The following is an 18,439-nucleotide window of genomic DNA, read 5'->3' on the forward strand; positions in this document are numbered from 1 at the left end:
TTTTTTTTTTTTTTTTTTTTTTTTTTTTTTTTTTTGAAACCCGATGAAAGTTTTCCTCCATGGAATGATGAAATGGCATGGTGATTTCATGATTTGAAACTCCTCATGTAGCCACAACAAGGAGTGTAATTTATGTAGAAACTACAAAAATAAGCTTGGGCTTGTGTACTAGAAGTTTGTTCATTAATCTGAAAATGCTTTGGGCGTCTGATTTCTCTCCGCCTAAAAGATAGTTGTGAGATCCATATCGGTTGGAGAGGAAAACAAAACATTCTTTAGAAGGGTTTATAAGAGTGGGGAAAGATATCCCCAGTAGACGCGTTTTAAAAACATTGAAGGGAAACTCAATGGAAAAGCCCAAAGAAGACAATATCTGCTAGCGGTGGGTTTGGGCTATTACAAATGGTATTAGAGCTAGACACGGGGTGATATGCCAGCAAGGAGGCTGAGCCCCAAAAGGTGGGTGGATTAGGGGATCCCACATCGACTGGAGAAAGGAACGAGTGTTATCAAGAACACTGGGCCTCGAAAGGAGTGGATTGTGAGATTCGGGGCTGGATGGTGAGATCTCACGTTAGTTGAGGAAGAGAACGAATCATTATTTATAAGGATATGAAAACATCTCCCAAACGGACGCATTTTAAAAACTTTGAGAGAAAGCTCGAAAGGAAAATCTCAAAGAAGACAATATCGCAGTAGGCTTAGGCAGTTACAAAAAAGTTTCAAAGATCGAGAGGAAACATGGCTTCCAATGAGCTTCCTGATGTATTTATAGTTTATCCTAGTTTGATGTGTTATAAAAGATTTAAATTTTCACCTTATTTTTTGAACTAAAAATATTACTTTTTCTCTCTATATATTAAGTAGTTGAAATACAATCACTCCTCCCTCTCAAAAAAGGACGTAAATTTATAGTTGAAGTTTCACATGCCTCATCTTCATGTTTAAGAACTCCACCTTCCCCCTCCAACCTTTTCACAAGAAAACTGCTCAATATCCCCACTTTCTTTCCTTTTCTTATCTCCTCCCTCATCCTCTTCCTCTTCACTCAATAACTTCTTAAAACCCCGCTTCCAACTGTGTGCCATTCACACCCCATATCATGAAACTTTCTCGTCTAAATTCGCTCCGACGAGTTCAGTCCGGCGAGCTCATCATGAAGTTTCCCGACGATCAAGACGAATCCAAGAGGCCCCAATTCCCTCTCGATTCTAGCTGTTACAAAATCATCGATGAAATTGGGGTCGGCGTTAGCGCCGTCGTTTACAAAGCCATTTGCATTCCCATGAACTCTGCAGTGGTGGCCATCAAAGCCATTGACCTCGATCGATCACGAGCCGATTTCGATGACATTCGAAGAGAAGCCAAAATTCTGTCACTTCTCTCTCATCCAAACATTCTTAACGCCCACTGTTCGTTCACAGTTGATCGTCGCCTTTGGGTCGTGATGCCGTTCATGTCTGCCGGATCTTTACAGTCCATTATTACGTCGTCGTTTCCAGATGGCTTGCCAGAGCCCTGCATCGCTGTCGTTCTCCGGGAAATTCTACACGCTCTGACTTACCTCCACGACCAAGGCCACCTCCACCGAGACATTAAAGCCGGAAACATTCTGATGGACTCAAATGGGTCCGTCAAGCTAGCTGATTTCGGAGTTTCGGCATCCATTTTCGAGGCCAATTCCACACAGGGGGTGCCAATTTCTCCATCATCGACGTCGATGATGCTGAAGGAAATCGCGGGAACGCCATATTGGATGGCGCCGGAGGTGATTCACTCGCACAATGGGTATAGTTTGAAAGCGGATATATGGTCATTTGGAATCACGGCGTTGGAATTAGCCCACGGACGACCTCCCCTTTCTCATCTCCCACCTTCCAAGTCCCTCCTCCTGAAAATCACGCGAAGGTTTCGATTCTCGGATTACGAGAATCAACAAAACAGCAATAACAAGAACAAATTTTCAAAAGGGTTCAAGGAATTAGTAGCCTCATGCCTTGATCAGGAGCCATCGAGAAGACCATGCGCCGATAAATTGCTCAAACATCCCTTTTTCAGGAACTGCAAGGGCCCTGATCTTCTCATAAAGACTGTATTACAAGGTTTGCCGAGTGTTGAAGAGAGATTCAAATTGGGAAAATTGCAGCGATTACCATCGATGAAAATGGAGGAAGAAGATGAAGAGGAAATAGAGAAGGAAATTATAAAACAGAGGAGGATCAGCGGGTGGAATTTCAAGGAGGATGGGCTAGAGCTGGAGCCTGTTTTTCCAGGGGAAAACTGCGAGGAAGATGAATGTTCGATTATAAAACAGGTCCGATTCGGAGGGGAATCGATCATGGAGAAGGGTTCGAGGGATTCGAGTGAGTGCTGTTCGGGGGTATCGGATCTGAGTTCACCAACGGGGAACGGGAGGAGAGGCGGAGGGGAGGCGGAGGAGGAAGCTGTTGACAGGGAGTCGATAATGGGTGGATTGGTGGCGCTGAAAAGGAGCTTGGACGAGCAGAGGAGGGCGGTGGGGAGTTTGATAGAGCTGATAGAAGGGGAGAAAGGGGGAGAGATGAGCAGAGAGGAGCAGATAGGGAGATTGATGGAGAAGATGACGAGGGAATTGGAGAATGAGCGGAAGAGGAACTTCGAATTGGAGATGGAGTTGGAATTTCTTGGGCTTCAGATCTCCGCTGCCCATAACACTGGCGCTGCTTAACTCTTCTTATTTTCTTTTTCAGAAGCTTTCATTCAAATGTTTCACCCAACCGCCCTTCATATCTATGTTGTTTTTGGTCTTATGTTTTCTTATCTATGAAAGAAAGAAAAAACATTTACAACTAATATATTATATATTTAAGGTAGAATTAAGAGGAAAAGAAGAATTATAATTGGAGTGACAAATTTGAGTTACTCAACCATTTTAAAAACATAAAATAGCCCACGCACGAGAAGACCTATGCTACCCATTTTTGGCCCAAATCATATCTATTTTTATCTGCATAAAATAAGGAGTTTTTGTGGCCCAAATCATATTTGTTTCTCAACCAAATGGATATTAAATGAGCTAGTAGCAACTCTTTAAGGCTTTCCCAGGGGTGAGTGTGTGAGAGATGTGAATGACACAGAAACCAAGAAGAACAACAAAAAGAAAAAGAAGAGAACACAGAAACAGTGTTACATTAATTTAAGAGAAGGTGTAATAAAAGAATATCATAAACTCTGAGTCCCATAAATGGCAAACGCCATTACTCGCCCAGGCCGAGGTTCCCTAAAATAACCTCTCATAACCATAAACATGAAGGACATTTTCAGGGCCTTCTCTTTTCCTCCTCTTCCTTCTTCTCTCTCTCTCTCTCTCTCTCTTCTTTTCCTGAACCTAATTTCCCCTTTTTCTTTTCCTTTTAGTAATCATAGAGAGACAGAGAGAGAAGGGGAAAAAAAAAACATAAAAAAGGTATCTTTTTTTTACTTTTCTCTCCCTCCCAAGCATCATCCATGGAGAGGAACTGTCTACGCACTGCGTGTCGTACGAGTTTAGCAACAATGAACACCACCATCAGCGGCGGAGCAGCAGCAGCAGCAGCAGCAGCAGGAGGAGGAGGAGGAGGAGGAGGAGCAGCCAACGCGGCAGTGAAAAGCCAGAGAAACAAGGCGTGCAGGGCAGCGGCGGCGGCGGAGGAGGATTTCATAAATGGGATTTCCTGGCCTCCAAGAAGTTACACGTGCAACTTCTGCAAAAGGGAATTTAGATCGGCTCAAGCACTTGGCGGCCACATGAATGTCCATCGGAGAGATAGAGCCTTGCTCTACTCTCCCCCTGCTGATCATACCCACTTCACAAATCTCAACCTTAACCTTAACCATAACCCTTTCCCTAATCGCCCCCTCAAAGCTTTGGAGATTGCCAAACCTAATAGAAACAAGGCCCACAAATTCATTGGTTTGGACATTGAAATCAGCACTACCACTAACACTGCCACCCTACTTACTGAATCCAAGAAGGACATTGATTTGGAGCTTCGATTAGGGTACTCAGCTTAGAGATGAGATGAGATGAAGTTGTGGTGTGGGATGTCTCATCTTCCAACGTGTTCTTCAAATTTTTCTCCTACGTTGTGTTGAAATTAGAATATTCACCTTCTCCATCTCCCAATATCCACATTATTGTTTGCTTCTTTCACTCTTTCAAGGTCTTTATTGGTTTATCTTTTTGTGTCTGATTTGAAGGATTCCATTTCTTTTCTCAATCAACTTGTCTGTACCTCCTTCTTTTAGTGAGACTCTCATTAAAATCTCACAATATATAATATTATGCAATGTGTAATCTCTTCTTCCCTTCCCTCCCTCCCTTATCATGTATTAACACTTAATTAACCAAATATCATCAAATTCAGTGCATATTCATTCTTTATAAGTGCTTCTATGGTGCCCTATTATCCATTGTGACCCCAACGTTATTTCTTATCATTTCATTCATAATCTAGATTTTGAACAAGAATACATTGACCTAACAACTTAACATCACAAGTTTAGCTTATAGGAGTGATATGACCTTATATTTTGACTACCTCCGACTTCTTAAACAAGTTTCCCAAAATCCCAAAGTTCTATAAATATCTCTATCACTCAGGTTCAAAATGGATAACTTCATACTATTATAAAGATACATGGAGGGTCGTCAATCCCATATCAGTTGGGGAGGAGAACGAAGCATTTTTTGGTAAAGGTGTGGAAACTTCGCCCTAGTAAACGTGTTTTAAAAAATTTAAGGGGAAGGTCGAGAGGGAAAACTCAAAGAAGACAATATGTGGTAGCTATGGGTTGGACCTAGACCAGTAATTATAGGATGGGAAGGTAGGAGAGGGAGAGAGGATAGAAGAGATCGATTGATGTGTGAGATTGCATGGAAGTGAAGTTAGGAAGAGGTTACCAAAAGGAATGATAATTGGTTTTAGGATCATTGGATGCTTTTTCCCAGAAATGTGAGAGAGGTTGTGTGGTTTTGTGTTTGGTTTTGCATGTTCCCGACAATGTCTGGGCGTCAAATGCCATGATGGGTTTTCCTTATTTGGATCCAAATGCTTTCCCCTGTCCCAAACATTTCAGACTAACTGTGCCACCCTCTTTCAATTTTAATTCTCTCCACTTTTCTCTTACAAACTCACCTCCTCCTCCTCTTCTTCTTCTTCTACCACATCACCCACCTCATTACACAACATTAGGGTTTAGGGTTTAGGGTTTAGGGTTTAGGGTTTGGAAGCCAAATTCAAGAGTTTGACTTTTTTCATCTTTCCATTTAATTAATACCAAAATTTTGTTTATATATATGATGGTGAAGATGAAGGGGAAGGTGATGATGATGAATAAAACTAATCAGTAGAAATAGCAAAAGGGCAATAAATGAAGGTGTTGGATTATGTATTGGGCTTTGATCTTCGTCTCCCATTTATAAAGTGAATGAAGTAAATGCATCAGAACTGGGAATAGAAACCACCTTCTGCCATCTCTTTCACTCTGCTTCCACAAATTATTCCTCTTCGTTTACATCATCATCATCATCATCACCATCATCAATTCCTCTCCCATAAATATAATTCAAACCCTTTCAATATTTACCAAAAATAAAAACCCTAATAATAGTTAATAGACATGGGTGAAACGATGATGAGGAGAGGCATGGGGACAAAAGGGATGGAAAGGTGTGGGAGTGGGTGTGGGAGTCTCCAAAATGTGTATTTTTGGTGAAAGTGGGTATTAGGAGGAGATGGCATAAAGGAATACATATATCACCATCCATGCCTTTTAGCCCCCCCCTCTTTCCAAATGTCTTTCACATTCACACACTCACTCAATTTTATGCCTGGCAACAAATACATTTCAAACTCCAGTTCCCTAAATAGAACTATGTCTGTATTCGTTTCAAAGATAACCCGGGTTTTTATGCTTCATAAATGTTTCAAAACTACCCTACTTCTAAAAATATATATTTATGGGCTTTTCTAGTAGGGCGGCCATGAGCGCGAAACTGTTGTACCCACCGGTTCATCGGTGAGTATAAAATGCATTTCAATCAGGCCCAATGAATTGTCTAGTTTGGGCCATAAATTTTATAGTCCAATGGGCCATATCTTCTTTCAAACAAGCCCACCCCCTCTCAATTACAAATTTATTTATTATTTATAATTTGAGAAATTATATATATATACTCATTTACTAGTAAGTTTATTCCACACACGCACATATATATATATAGCTCAAATAAAATAAATTTGTAAATATATTTGGCAGTTCAAACGGCCGTCTAACATGGGAGGAAAAATATATTTTAAAAAGTTTTAAAATATATTGGAAAATAAAAAAGAAATAATAAAAATGATAAAGTGCGACGCAAGAAGACATATGGTAAGGTGGAGATTTTCCATAATTAAAATAATAGGTAAGTTACAATCAACTCATTCTCTTTTAAACTGCTCCTCTCTGTGGGCCCATCCTCCCTCCAATCCCTTTTCCAAATTTCCTCATCTCATAAATTGTTTTTTTTTTTTTAATTTATTATTTTCGTATTTAATAAGTTCTTCATTATTTAAAATTTTAAAATCTAATGTCCGTTTTATTTTTCCATTAAGGCCGAACCTAAACCTGTGCTCGAGAGATAACTGTCCATATTACTGATAATAGATGTATGAATTGTGAAGGTGAATTCCTTAGCAGATTAGAGATAGACCACCACCTACCTAAAGAAGCTGGGTAGTGAAAGTTGTCTATATATAATGATTGGCAGAAGAAGCACAGAAGAGTTTAGGAGAGGGAGAAGGGGTATGGTATGGTATGGTATGGCATGGTATGGTATGGTATGGGGGGTTAATGGGGGAGTATATTATAATCACATGGAAAAGATGAAGGGGAGAAGAAGATTGATTGCTGTTTAGAAAGGGCATCTCTCGTGACCCTGAATGCGAGCAGAGCTCAAACCCCCAGGATGCATCGCCCACAGATTGGCCCACGTTCCCCTCTTCTCCTCCCGGCCTTCACATTTTTCCCTATCCCTCATTTATTTCCCACTCATCTCGCACTCACTCCCATTTTTAATGATGTCTTCCCCAATTTACTCTCCCCTTCTCTTTCTTCCACAGCCGGCTCCCAAACTATTTAAAAAACAAACAAACCCAACCCTTCTTCCGCAAACTTCATCCCATATAACCCTCTTTCACAAACATCCATAAATGCCACAATGGAAAACGCAGATGTTTTGTGTTTGTCTCTGTACGTCCTTCCACTTTCTGCTCTCTGTATAAAGACTCCGCCTTCTACTCCCCCTTTTACCCATTCCCTTCTTTCTTCTCCATATAATTTTGCATGGATTTTGGAAAACAGGGGAGCTCCGACAGTTCCAGCGACGAATATGACCCCCCGCCGCCACAACAACATCACCGCCATCATCATCCCAAACACCACACCGATAATGACCCCACTAAACGCCCCTACGAGTGCACATTTTGTAAGCGTGGCTTCACCAACGCTCAAGCCCTCGGTGGCCACATGAACATCCACCGCAAGGACCGTGCCAAACCCAAACACCGCAATTTCACTCATTCCTCTTCTTCTTCTCCTCATTCCAACGACCAATTATTCCCTCCCCTTTCCACCCAACCCAACATCCCCTATTACCCCCCGCCGCCGCAGCCGTCGTCGTCTTACCGGATGTACTTCGACACCGCCGCCACCAACTTCCCTATTCACCCCCAGATCAGATCGCCCGGCGTCGTCAATCAAGAGCTTCCCGGAGCCAATCTCAGCCTCCAAATTGATCAAACAAGGGGTGTCTGGGAAAATGAAGAAGTCGATTTGGAGCTTCGACTCGGGCATGAATATCGCTGATCCAATCTGATGACGACGAAGAAGAAGAAGAGGAGATCCAGATGGGTGCGTTATTTTTCAAGTTTTATTGTACAGCGATGGTGATGATAAGGGGAACATGGTTTTGAATTTGTCTTCTTGAAATGTTTTGTATTACCAGCTCGGCTCTGTCTAATTTTGTCATCTTTTCTCAGAGCTAGCTATTAAAAACATAATCTTCAGTATTGTTAAATTAAAACCTAACCAAGATTTCCCGCTCCAAAAAATATCAAATTATATGAATTATGTTTTAAATCATTTAAGTTACTTTTGCATTTAGAAGTTGAGTTCTAAGGTTTCGCTATGAAAAAAGTCATTTCTTTTGGACCTTAAAATTTATTGTGATTTGTTTGTAGCCTAGTTAATATTGTAACAGAAGCGGAAGCAAGATCGATCACACTTATACACCCACAAACATAAATTAAAGAAATTTCTTTATATTTACAAGTAGCAACCCATCTCAATAATTAAAATGTTTGCAAAGTGTATATCACTCCCACACTACTACAAAGTCCCTCGACAAAGTTTCTCTTAGACTTCACTCAACAAATATAGACACTCAAACTCAACCAAACTCCATGTCTCTCAACTATCCTAAACAATCATTTAGATAAGCATAAAAGCATTAATGTTATATATCAAAATGGGAGATGAATGAAAAGAGTGAACCAAATGAATGAGAAATAATCAGAGTTATGAACTAAATAAATGTCAAAACACATCAATGCTGAGTAGATATATGAACTTATTATTGGTGCCCACTTGTATCAATAAAATGTGTGACATGTAGTCTAAAAATGACCGGAAGGAAGGGATGATGATGATGATGATAGGTTGGAGACTCGAAAGAATGTGGGCGAGGAGCGGGACCAATGAAGGGGTTTTAGTTCTCGTGATGGCCCAAAATCGGCCCAGCATTTACTGGTTTCGGAAATGGGAAGTGTCAATTTCCCATAAATGCTCAAAATCGGTCCACCATTTACAAAATTGAATGTGTATGAGAATTTATTTCAGTAAAAAAAAATATATATATATATTATCGAATTTGGGACATCCAAGGACGACGAAGAGGACATTGTAAAAGAAAGCGTCCGACAGTGCCCTCAGCCCGAAGACTCAAACATCCTCTGCCGTTGCACATTAGTCGGCCCGTCTCCAACCTCGGACTCACAACGTTTGACATACCACCAAATTAGGGGCCCAAAGAATAGTGGATCCCTTGTTTTTTTTCTCTTTTTTTTTTAACACTTTTCCTTTTATGACGTAATAATACTTAATGCCCAAATTTTATAACAGAAAAGTTAATTTCTAAAGGCCCAATTGGTAGAAGATTTGATCCAATTTGGGGAAGAGACGAAGAGATGAAACTGAAAAAGGGAAGCAAATAAAACGTAAGAACACCATTGGTGTCAGTTTCATGGATGTGAAACAGACAGAATTGTAATGTAGAATGGAGAGTTTTGAAATGATAAGGAAAGAGCATGAAAGAAACCCTAAACCCTAATGCAGGATGGAATGTGTGCGGGGATAGTGGCATGATGAAGATCATTGCTCACTATAAGACCCTTCAAACCTTCCCCTCTCACCCCAAACCCTCACTAATGGACCCTCTTACTTCCTACACATGGGATGTTGGGATGTTGCATTTGCATGTGCATTTTTGCAGACTCCCCCACTACCTTTTTTTTTTTTCTTCTTCTTTATTCCCCGCTCCTCCCTATCAAATTTGGTCGATTTTAGCATAATTCACTCGATTAGATTAGAGCGTATCAAACATAAACTTATAGATACTAATGATGAAGGTTGCACAAACTCCATTACTTGGCTCATGTTAGGATGCTCAATTAATATGAAAATTAAGAAGGAAAAAAAATTTTAATTCTTTTTTTTGGATAATTTAACTAATTTAATTTTTTTGTGCAGAGAAAGTGGCAACACGCGTTTTGGGGAAAAAATTGTGGCCACGGACTTATGTGGGTTTGATTTAAACATAACATTAAATAAAAGAAAAAGCGGAAAATAGAAATAATAAAATAGTGACACGTGTGAAAGGATATATCATTATCAATGCGGGAATAAATTGGCATTTAATGAGTTGTGATGGTTGATTCAATGTCTCTCCCTCTCCGTTTTTGAATTAATAATAGAAGTAAAAAGAAAAACAGTGACATTTTAGAAATTTTTATATAATTTAAGGTAAAAAATTTATATATTTGAAAAAAAAAAAAAAAAAAAAAAAAAAAAAAAAAAACAATAGGAATTTTCACAAAAACATGAGGCCTAACGGTCCCGCTGACTCGGTAACGGTTGACAGAAATTAGAAAATAACGTGCGAAAGAGTGGAACCACAAGGGCGCGAAACTCACTCTCTTCTCCGCAACGTAACTCTCAACGAACACAATCCAATCAAGAACAAGATTCAACCCCGTTTCTTAACCAATAATATGATGCTACCGACCACTTCCATTTGATTCGTGATTTCTTCCCCCATGGAAGCATTGTTCGAGCTCTGCGATTTGATTGCTGAAAACCCCACTGCTTTCTACGAGAAGCTTTCATGGATTTGCAGTCGTTGCCCTCCGCCGGACGCCCTTCTCGCCGAATCTCCTCGGGTTTCTCGCTCCCAGCTCAATGCCATACTTGCCATCGCTCGATTTCTCTCCAAATGTGCGGATTGTTTCGAGATCCGTCCCAAGGCCGTCGTTCTAGAGTTTATTCGGTCTATATCTTCGTCTTTTCATCCGTCCTTCTGGCCGCAGACTTACGGAAATGATTCCATCACTTTGTTTTACACCGAGTTTTTGAGGTATGTGTCTAGAGCAGCCGAAATAACGCCGGATTTTTCTGCTGAGGTCGCTGTGTATACTGGTGAGGTTGTTGCGTCTGCTATCAGTTCGAGTTCCGGGGATTCGAGTATTTCTAGGTCATTTTTGATGGTGTTGTCGAAACATTTCTTACCTGTTTTACCTTCTGATGCTAATAAAATAGTCGATATGGTGATTGAACGGTTTTTGTTGACGGGTTCTTGTGCACCGAGGGAACATATGCAGGGGAACTCTGATTCTTCCGCATTTCATTCCATTGAAGGATCAAGTCCTGGAAATNTGAACCGTTCATTGAATGCACCAAAAGGTGAAGAGAATTTGGAAAGGTGCATGGTTGAGAATTTTGGAACTTTGACTAACCCATTATTGAAAATTCTTTTTCTTTTTCTTTTTCTTTTTCTTTTTCTCATTTTAAGTAAAGATAATGTTAAAAACGCAACCGTTTTTGTAAAGCCCAGACCACAAATACATGTATTTCCTAATCTTATGAAATTGTAAATTTTGTTCTTTTCTTTTATTTACAATAAATGTATCACACAATAATCTATTATCCAAAATATCTAAAAATTGTGATAAATGCGCAATATGGAGACATCTAAATTCCACACTCAAGAAATATGGTCAAACAAGTAATTGGACGGCAATGGGTAATCTGATAAACAATGATTATGTTATGTCTTTATATATATATATATATACATAAGTTGTGAAAATGGTGGAGCAGGAATTTGATGTTTCTTGTTCCTCCATCAACACAGCCATCCATTTTAAATCCCACAGCCATCAACACAGTCATTTTTGACTGCCTTCGTACCTTCGAGGAGGCTTGACTCCTTTTGAAGTCCTTTGTTCGACATTTAAGGATTTGCCAATCTATTGACACGGCTAAGTTTAGGGCATGGCTCTGATACCATGCTAGACGAACACGACTCTCCACAATGGTATGATATTGTCCACTTTGAGTATAAGCTCTCATGGGTTTGCTTTGGGCTTCCCAAAAGGCCTCATACCAATGGAGAGTGTATTGTTAGATTATAAACCCATGACCATTCCCTAAATTAGCCGATGTGGTGGCTTTCATCATCCAACACCATTAACCGATGTGGGACTTTCATCATCCAACAATAAATAGGCCCAGTTAATTTGTACATGGGTTGGTTATGAAACATATTCTTAGATAACAAAATATATATATACATAATAAAAGGAATAGGGGTGAGAGAGAAGGGAATTAAGGAAGAAAAGGTTGGGCCAATGGAAACCAAAGATGAAGGGAGGAAAGGCATTGGGCCAAGGAAGGAGCCTGGGGGAAGAAGGGGGGAGCATACGTGGCAAATATAAAATAATAATTATTTAAAAGAAAAAGAAAAAGAAAAGGCCAGGTTGCGTTTAGGAGAGAGAAAGGAGAAATATAAAAAACAAAAATAGTGTGGGAGATTTATAAGGAAGCAGAAGGGCGTCTAAGTTCTCTTCATGTAACACCCACAGGGCCCCACACCCCTCTCTCCTTGTCCTTCTTCAATTCCTTCCTTTCCTTTTCCTTCTCCTCCTCGTTTCCGAAACAACGCCGCAAACACTCTGCGTTTTCCTCTCCTTCTCTGCATCTTCTTCACCTCTCTCTCTCTCTCTCTCTCTTCAAAACCCTTTTTACTCTGTGTTTGAATTTTCAAGGGCAGGGAGAGAGAAACCCCATCACTCCCCACTTTGCGAATCACACACAGAAGAGTGTAGGGCTTTGCCTTCTTTGCTTCTTCTCTTCCCCTCTTTTTTCGACTCCTCCTTCTACCTACCTACCTATCACATATAAGCTCTACACCTCATCTCTCAAACAAGATCTGATTTCCTTTTTCTTTTCTTTTCTTTCACTTCTTTCTTCAATCGCTTCTTACTCATGCCTTCGCTTGCTTTTCTCTTGTAATCCTGTTTTTTCTTTAACATACAATTTGTGCTCTCTCTCCTGGCTTAATCACTTATATTCTGGGATTCATTCATTGATTTCGGTTCCTGTTTGCTGGGTTGGGTTTAAATGGACGGAAGCTGGGATGGATTGGTTTATTGGATGATGGAGATGGGATTGCGTACCGTCTGACCTCTCTGCATGGGCTGGAATGCTAAGATCTGAACCTGGATGTGAATGGAATCTGATGTATTGGCGACATCTTGCTTTTCCCTCTTCAGGTTTTTATTTTATATTTTTTTTTACCTTCTTTTTCTATTTTGCATCCTTATCGTTTGTACTTCTCTGATGGTGGAGGATTGGTCGGTGTGGTTTCTAATTTCTTGATAATGCTGTTCATTTTCTCTTTACCTTAGAGGAACTTCGATGGGGAAGTTTAAATCGGGGTGGGGATGGGGGGGTTTTGTTTCTAAGGTCGAAGGGCGCTGATACTTGGGTTGAATGAGGACTGAAAATCTTCCACTTGGCTGATGTGGGTTCTCTGGTTTTTGTATTTTGTTTCCAGGAAATGGGAATTGGAGATGCGTGTGTTGTTGTTATAGTTGAGGCCAAGTGCGACCCCGTTATCGGTAAGTCGTTGGGGTTTGAGTGTCTCGATTTTTGGGCTTAAATGGATTGAAGAATTTTGGGCTTTGGATGCAATGTTCAAGGCATTGCCATCTGGGTTTCTGATTTTGTTATTACTGGCATCTGTTTCTGCTGCCGACAACGGATTTTCGCGATGTAATTGTGATGATGAGGGTAGTTTATGGAGCATCGAGAGCATTTTGGAGTGTCAGCGTGTGAGCGATTTCTTGATTGCTGTGGCTTACTTCTCCATTCCTATTGAGCTTCTCTATTTCGTTAGTTGCTCCAATGTACCCTTCAAATGGGTTCTATTTCAGTTCATTGCCTTCATTGTTCTATGTGGATTGACCCATTTGCTCAATGGCTGGACTTATGGCCCCCACTCCTTCCAGTTAATGCTAGCTCTCACTGTCTTCAAAATCCTCACCGCTCTGGTTTCTTGTGCTACTGCTATAACCCTCATCACACTCATTCCTTTGCTTCTCAAGGTGAAGGTGAGAGAGTTTATGTTGAAGAAGAAGACAAGGGATCTAGGAAGAGAAGTTGGAATGATACTGAAGCAGAAAGAAGCAGGCTTACACGTTCGGATGCTTACCCAAGAGATCCGCAAATCGCTCGATCGACATACGATACTTTACACGACCATGTTTGAGTTGTCTGAAACTTTGGGTTTGCACTACTGTGCAGTTTGGATGCCCAATGAGAACAAGACAGTGATGAATTTGACTCATGAGCTGAAAGATAGGAGCTTCTCAAATGGATACAATGTCTCTATACCAATAAGTGATTCTGATGTTATTAAAATCAAGGGCAGCGATGGCGTTAACATTCTTGGGCCTAATTCAGCACTTGTTGTTGCTAACTGTGGTGAGTCTGATGAACGGGGACCGGCAGCAGCGATTAGGATGCCGATGCTACGTGTTTCCAACTTTAAGGGAGGAACTCCTGAGATAGTTCCGACTTACTATGCAATTTTGGTTTTAGTTCTCCCTGGTGGTCAACCTAGGTCTTGGAGTAAACAGGAACTTGAGATAATAAAGGTGGTTGCTGACCAGGTGGCTGTAGCTCTCTCCCATGCCGCGCTTCTGGAGGAGTCCCAGCTTATGAGAGAGAAACTGGCCGAGCAGAATCGAGCACTGCAGCAGGCCAAGGAGAATGCATTGATGGCAAGCCAAGCTAGAAACTCGTTCCAGAAGGTAATGAGTGATGGGATGAGGAGACCTATGCATTCCATCATGGGTTTGCTTTCGATGTTGCAGAACGAGAGTATGAACGATGACCAAAGAATTATACTTGATGCAATGGTGAGAACTGGCAATGTTGTATCTACATTGATAGATGATGTTATGGAAGACCCAATTAAGGATAGTGCAAGATTTCCGTTGGAGTTGGATATGAGATCTTTTAGGCTACATTCAATGATAAAGGAGGCAGCTTGTCTTGCCAAGTGCTTGTGTGCATATAAGGGCTTTGGTTTTTCCTTTGAAGTTCAGAGGTCTTTGCCCGATCATGTCATGGGCGATGAAAGAAGGGTTTTTCAGGTGCTTTTGCATATGGTTGGTAGCCTACTGTTAAATGACATCAACCAAGGAGGAGGATACGCTCTGTTTCGGGTTGTGGCGGAGAGTGGAAGTCAGGGAAGGAATGACCAAAGATGGGGTAACTGGAGACAAAGCTCTTCTGATGGGGATGTGTTTATCAGATTTGAGGTTGGGATAAACAAGAATAATTCTCAATCGAAGGGCTCTATACTGAATGTGGTATCCGGTGATGGGAGATATGCCAGTGACGGAGCTGAGGAACGCTTGAGCTTTACCATCTGCAAGAAGCTTGTTAAGGTGAGTTCTCTGTATAATCCTTGTCCTTCTCTTTTGAACTTCAATTGAAACTACAGATGTTGCATTTTGAAGCTCTGGATTTCTTCTGCTAAATTGTAAATTTTGTTGATGGGGATTTATTACTGGCAGTTGATGCAAGGGAATATATGGGTAATCCCTAATCCTCAAGGGTTCACACGAAGCATGGCACTGGTTCTTCGTTTTCAACTCCGGCCCTCCATAGCAGTGGCCATGCCCGAGACTGGCGAGTCGTTTGAGCATCCACACTCCAACTCTGTCTTCAGAGGATTGCAAGTTATTTTAGCAGATGGTGACGATATGAACAGGGCTGTAACACGAAAAATGCTGGAGAAGTTGGGGTGCAACGTGATCGCTGTTTCTTCTGGATATGAATGTCTGACAGTGATGGCACCGGGGGGTTCATCAATCCAAGTGGTGCTGTTGGATCTTCATATGTCAGAATTAGATGGTTTTGAAGTTGCAACGAGGATCAGAAAGTTTAGAAGCCAGAATCAGAGGCCAGTGATCATTGCATTAACAGCAAGCGCAGGTGAAGACTGGGAGAGATGCGTGCAGATCGGGATGAACGGCGTGATTCGAAAACCAGTTCAGTTGGAAGGAATTGCCCATGAGATACGTCGGGCATTGGTGCAAGCAAACAAGGTTGTGTGAGGAAGGAGGGAGGAAGATGAATGTTTTATTATTATTATTATTATTATTATGTTGATAGAGAGGGAGAGAGTGAAAATGGTATAGAATAGTTGTTGTTGGGGCCACTCTGTTTTGGTTAGGTTGAAAAGAAATGGAACAGAATTTTCTTCTGAATCTCCTATGGCCTTCTACTTTGCTCTCATGTTTTTTATGTCCTGGATTCTATTGAGATTGTTTGGGTAAGAAGCTAGGCAGGCCTATTGGGCTTCAAGCCCTTTCAGAAGTAACCATATGGGCTGGATCTACCACACTCCAATCCATCCTTTATCTAAGTGGGCTTTTCGACATAGGCCCATAAACTAAAGTACGTACATCTGTGAATAAAGGGTTCAGAATCATTAACTCTATATATGCAATTTACATTTTTAAATATTTAAGTAATTAATGATAATTCTTTATGTTGCGTCAACGAAATCAATCAAAACAATGGGAAGGAAAAACGTTCTTATTATTTTTTTTAAAATAAATAAATAAATAATGAGTTTTTAAAATGGATGATGCATGTAAAGAAGCAGCCACAGTGGTCTAGTGGTGGAAGAGTGCCCTGCCGTGATACAGACCCAAGTTCGATTCTCGGCTGGTGCATTGCTTTTTTGCTTTTTGTTTTTAGGTGTTTGGGGTTTAGGGGTAGAAGGGAAAGGGAATTTGGTTTGGAAAGAAGGCTGAGTTGAGAGAGGTGAAGGACAGACGTTCAGAGACACAGACAGAAGCAGCAACAACTCTCGCACGTGGGAGAAAAATTAAAAAAAAAACATAGTGGGGGCAGGGTCAGGGGCACACGTGGGAGGTGAGAATATGTTTTGTCGTTTGTGGAAAGGGGAAACAGGGAGTGGGCCTCACAAGGATTGGGCATTGGATTTTTGCAAAATAGGAAATATTACTTTTCTTTTGTAACTTTAATGGGAAAAAAAGCTATGCTATTTTTAAAAGCATCATTTTGTCACATCAATATCCCTTCCATTCTATTCCCTCCCATTTCTCTATTATTTTCATCCTAATTTCTTCCTCAACTCCCTTAACATGCTTCATAATCAATACAACAACCAACCTCCTAACTTGTTTACTCATACCTTCAATATTTTTTACGACACTTCCAGAATTCATATTACTAGTGGTTTCAATTCCAATATTATATTCTTAAATAATAGAGAACACGATTCAAATTGAAGCAATCTACTTTGATTCGTTTTATGGTTATTATCTTTTTCTATTCACTGCATTATTCATAATAGTACATATTCATCTTACTCGAGAGACGATAATGCGATAATATTCTTCCATTAACTAAAAATTCTAATTTTCTATGCCTCTAGAATCATATGTATTTGTCAACTAACCCAATAAAATAAAATAAAGAGGGAGAGAAGGTAGTAATGAGTAAGGTTGATGGATTTGAAAGGAAAAGGCGAAGCCAAGGTGTCCCACTAACCATACCAATTGGGCGGTGTGTGTTTCATTAGTTTTGTTTTGGTTTAATGGGTTACATTCGGCTTTCAATATTACAATAATTTTAGATTAGGGTTGCAAAAAGGGGTGGGGGGCAAGTGTTTATGAAATGAAATTTAGTGTAGAATTTAAAGTTTAAATGAAATCAAGTTTTTATGTCTGTTTCTGCATCTCTATCCAATCTCCTTTTCACCATAATTGGGATTGCTTTTTGGATGTTTCAAATCCCTTCTTCCCCACACATTAATGCATCTCTTCAACACAGTCAATGCCCAAACAAGTGGCTAGGGAAAACCATATCCATATCTATATATATCTTTTGGTACAACAATCAACCTTAATCAAATGGTTTGGTGAGATAGTGAGGTCATCCATGAGGATAATATATGCTAAACCCTATTTGCTAATATAATATTGTAATCACATTTTAACACCATACCCTAATCAAACTCACCAGCTTCCTATTGGTTGACCGATGATACCCCTAATCTATCATCTTTCAGCTTGTGTTTCTATATAATCTTGTTTCTTTCATCTTAATTTCTGTATGATCTTTGGTTAATTCATTGAATGTGAAGAAAAATAGAACAAAAGTAGTTTGGTGATACAATGCCCCTTTAATTTCCTTCTAATTATCTGCTTCATTTTGTCATTTCTCATTTGTCCGCTTGTATTTGGGTCGTTTATTGCTATCAATAAGCATCTAATTAGTGCTTCGTTTCCAATTTAAACATTCAAATATATGTTTGGGTGAGAATTCAAACCTTCCTATCAATTAAGTTTTTTTTAATTATCATATTTTGAGTATCAATCTCATTTAGACTTGGTCTCTATTCACCTCATTTACTACTACACCCTCAATCAATACTCAAATTCATTACATCCAAAGTATAGTTTTATGAACATGGCTAAGAATGCAAATGAAAACTAATTATAATGTAAGATCTTTTTACAAATTCCAAAATAAAAATTGAGCAAAATTCAAACATATTAATATAATATGCATGAAGAAATTAATAGCTAGAATTAAATAAAACTTGTAATGCTTTACAAATCTCAAATCAAACTATGTATTAGCCATAACTGATACCCCATAACATAAAAATAGCGAAGAAAAAATACACCACAACTGAAAAGACAACCCAATTATCTTGTTTATTTATCAATCCCCATCACAGAAAAAAAAAAAAAAAAAAAAAAAAAATTCC

General features: G+C 39.9%; 4 protein-coding genes across 4 annotated transcripts; all 4 read left to right on the plus strand.

Annotated features, from left to right (window-relative positions):
• The first annotated feature begins 844 nt into the window (after window positions 1-844).
• On the plus strand, window positions 845-2,800 carry LOC111480108 (serine/threonine-protein kinase BLUS1). Its single transcript, XM_023125068.1, has one exon. It carries the CDS (start codon window positions 1,103-1,105, stop codon window positions 2,705-2,707), a length of 1,605 nt encoding a protein of 534 aa, XP_022980836.1. The 5' UTR covers window positions 845-1,102; the 3' UTR covers window positions 2,708-2,800.
• A 400-nt stretch (window positions 2,801-3,200) lies between these two features.
• Window positions 3,201-4,327, plus strand: LOC111479290 (transcriptional regulator SUPERMAN-like). The gene has a single exon (XM_023123846.1). It carries the CDS (start codon window positions 3,487-3,489, stop codon window positions 4,030-4,032), a length of 546 nt encoding a protein of 181 aa, XP_022979614.1. The 5' UTR covers window positions 3,201-3,486; the 3' UTR covers window positions 4,033-4,327.
• Window positions 4,328-7,041: 2,714 nt separating this feature from the next.
• LOC111479150 (zinc finger protein 11-like) lies at window positions 7,042-8,070 on the plus strand. Its single transcript, XM_023123651.1, has one exon. It carries the CDS (start codon window positions 7,348-7,350, stop codon window positions 7,867-7,869), a length of 522 nt encoding a protein of 173 aa, XP_022979419.1. The 5' UTR covers window positions 7,042-7,347; the 3' UTR covers window positions 7,870-8,070.
• A 4,145-nt stretch (window positions 8,071-12,215) lies between these two features.
• LOC111479148 (ethylene receptor 2-like) lies at window positions 12,216-15,968 on the plus strand. Its single transcript, XM_023123650.1, has 3 exons — window positions 12,216-12,890; window positions 13,175-15,074; window positions 15,204-15,968. The coding sequence occupies exons 2-3, from the start codon at window positions 13,311-13,313 to the stop codon at window positions 15,744-15,746; spliced, it is 2,307 nt and encodes a 768-aa protein (XP_022979418.1). The 5' UTR covers window positions 12,216-12,890; window positions 13,175-13,310; the 3' UTR covers window positions 15,747-15,968.
• The last annotated feature ends 2,471 nt before the right edge of the window (window positions 15,969-18,439 follow it).

This window comes from Cucurbita maxima, unplaced genomic scaffold (genome assembly GCF_002738345.1).
Source record: "Cucurbita maxima cultivar Rimu unplaced genomic scaffold, Cmax_1.0 Cma_Scf00005, whole genome shotgun sequence".
NCBI lineage: Eukaryota > Viridiplantae > Streptophyta > Magnoliopsida > Cucurbitales > Cucurbitaceae > Cucurbita > Cucurbita maxima.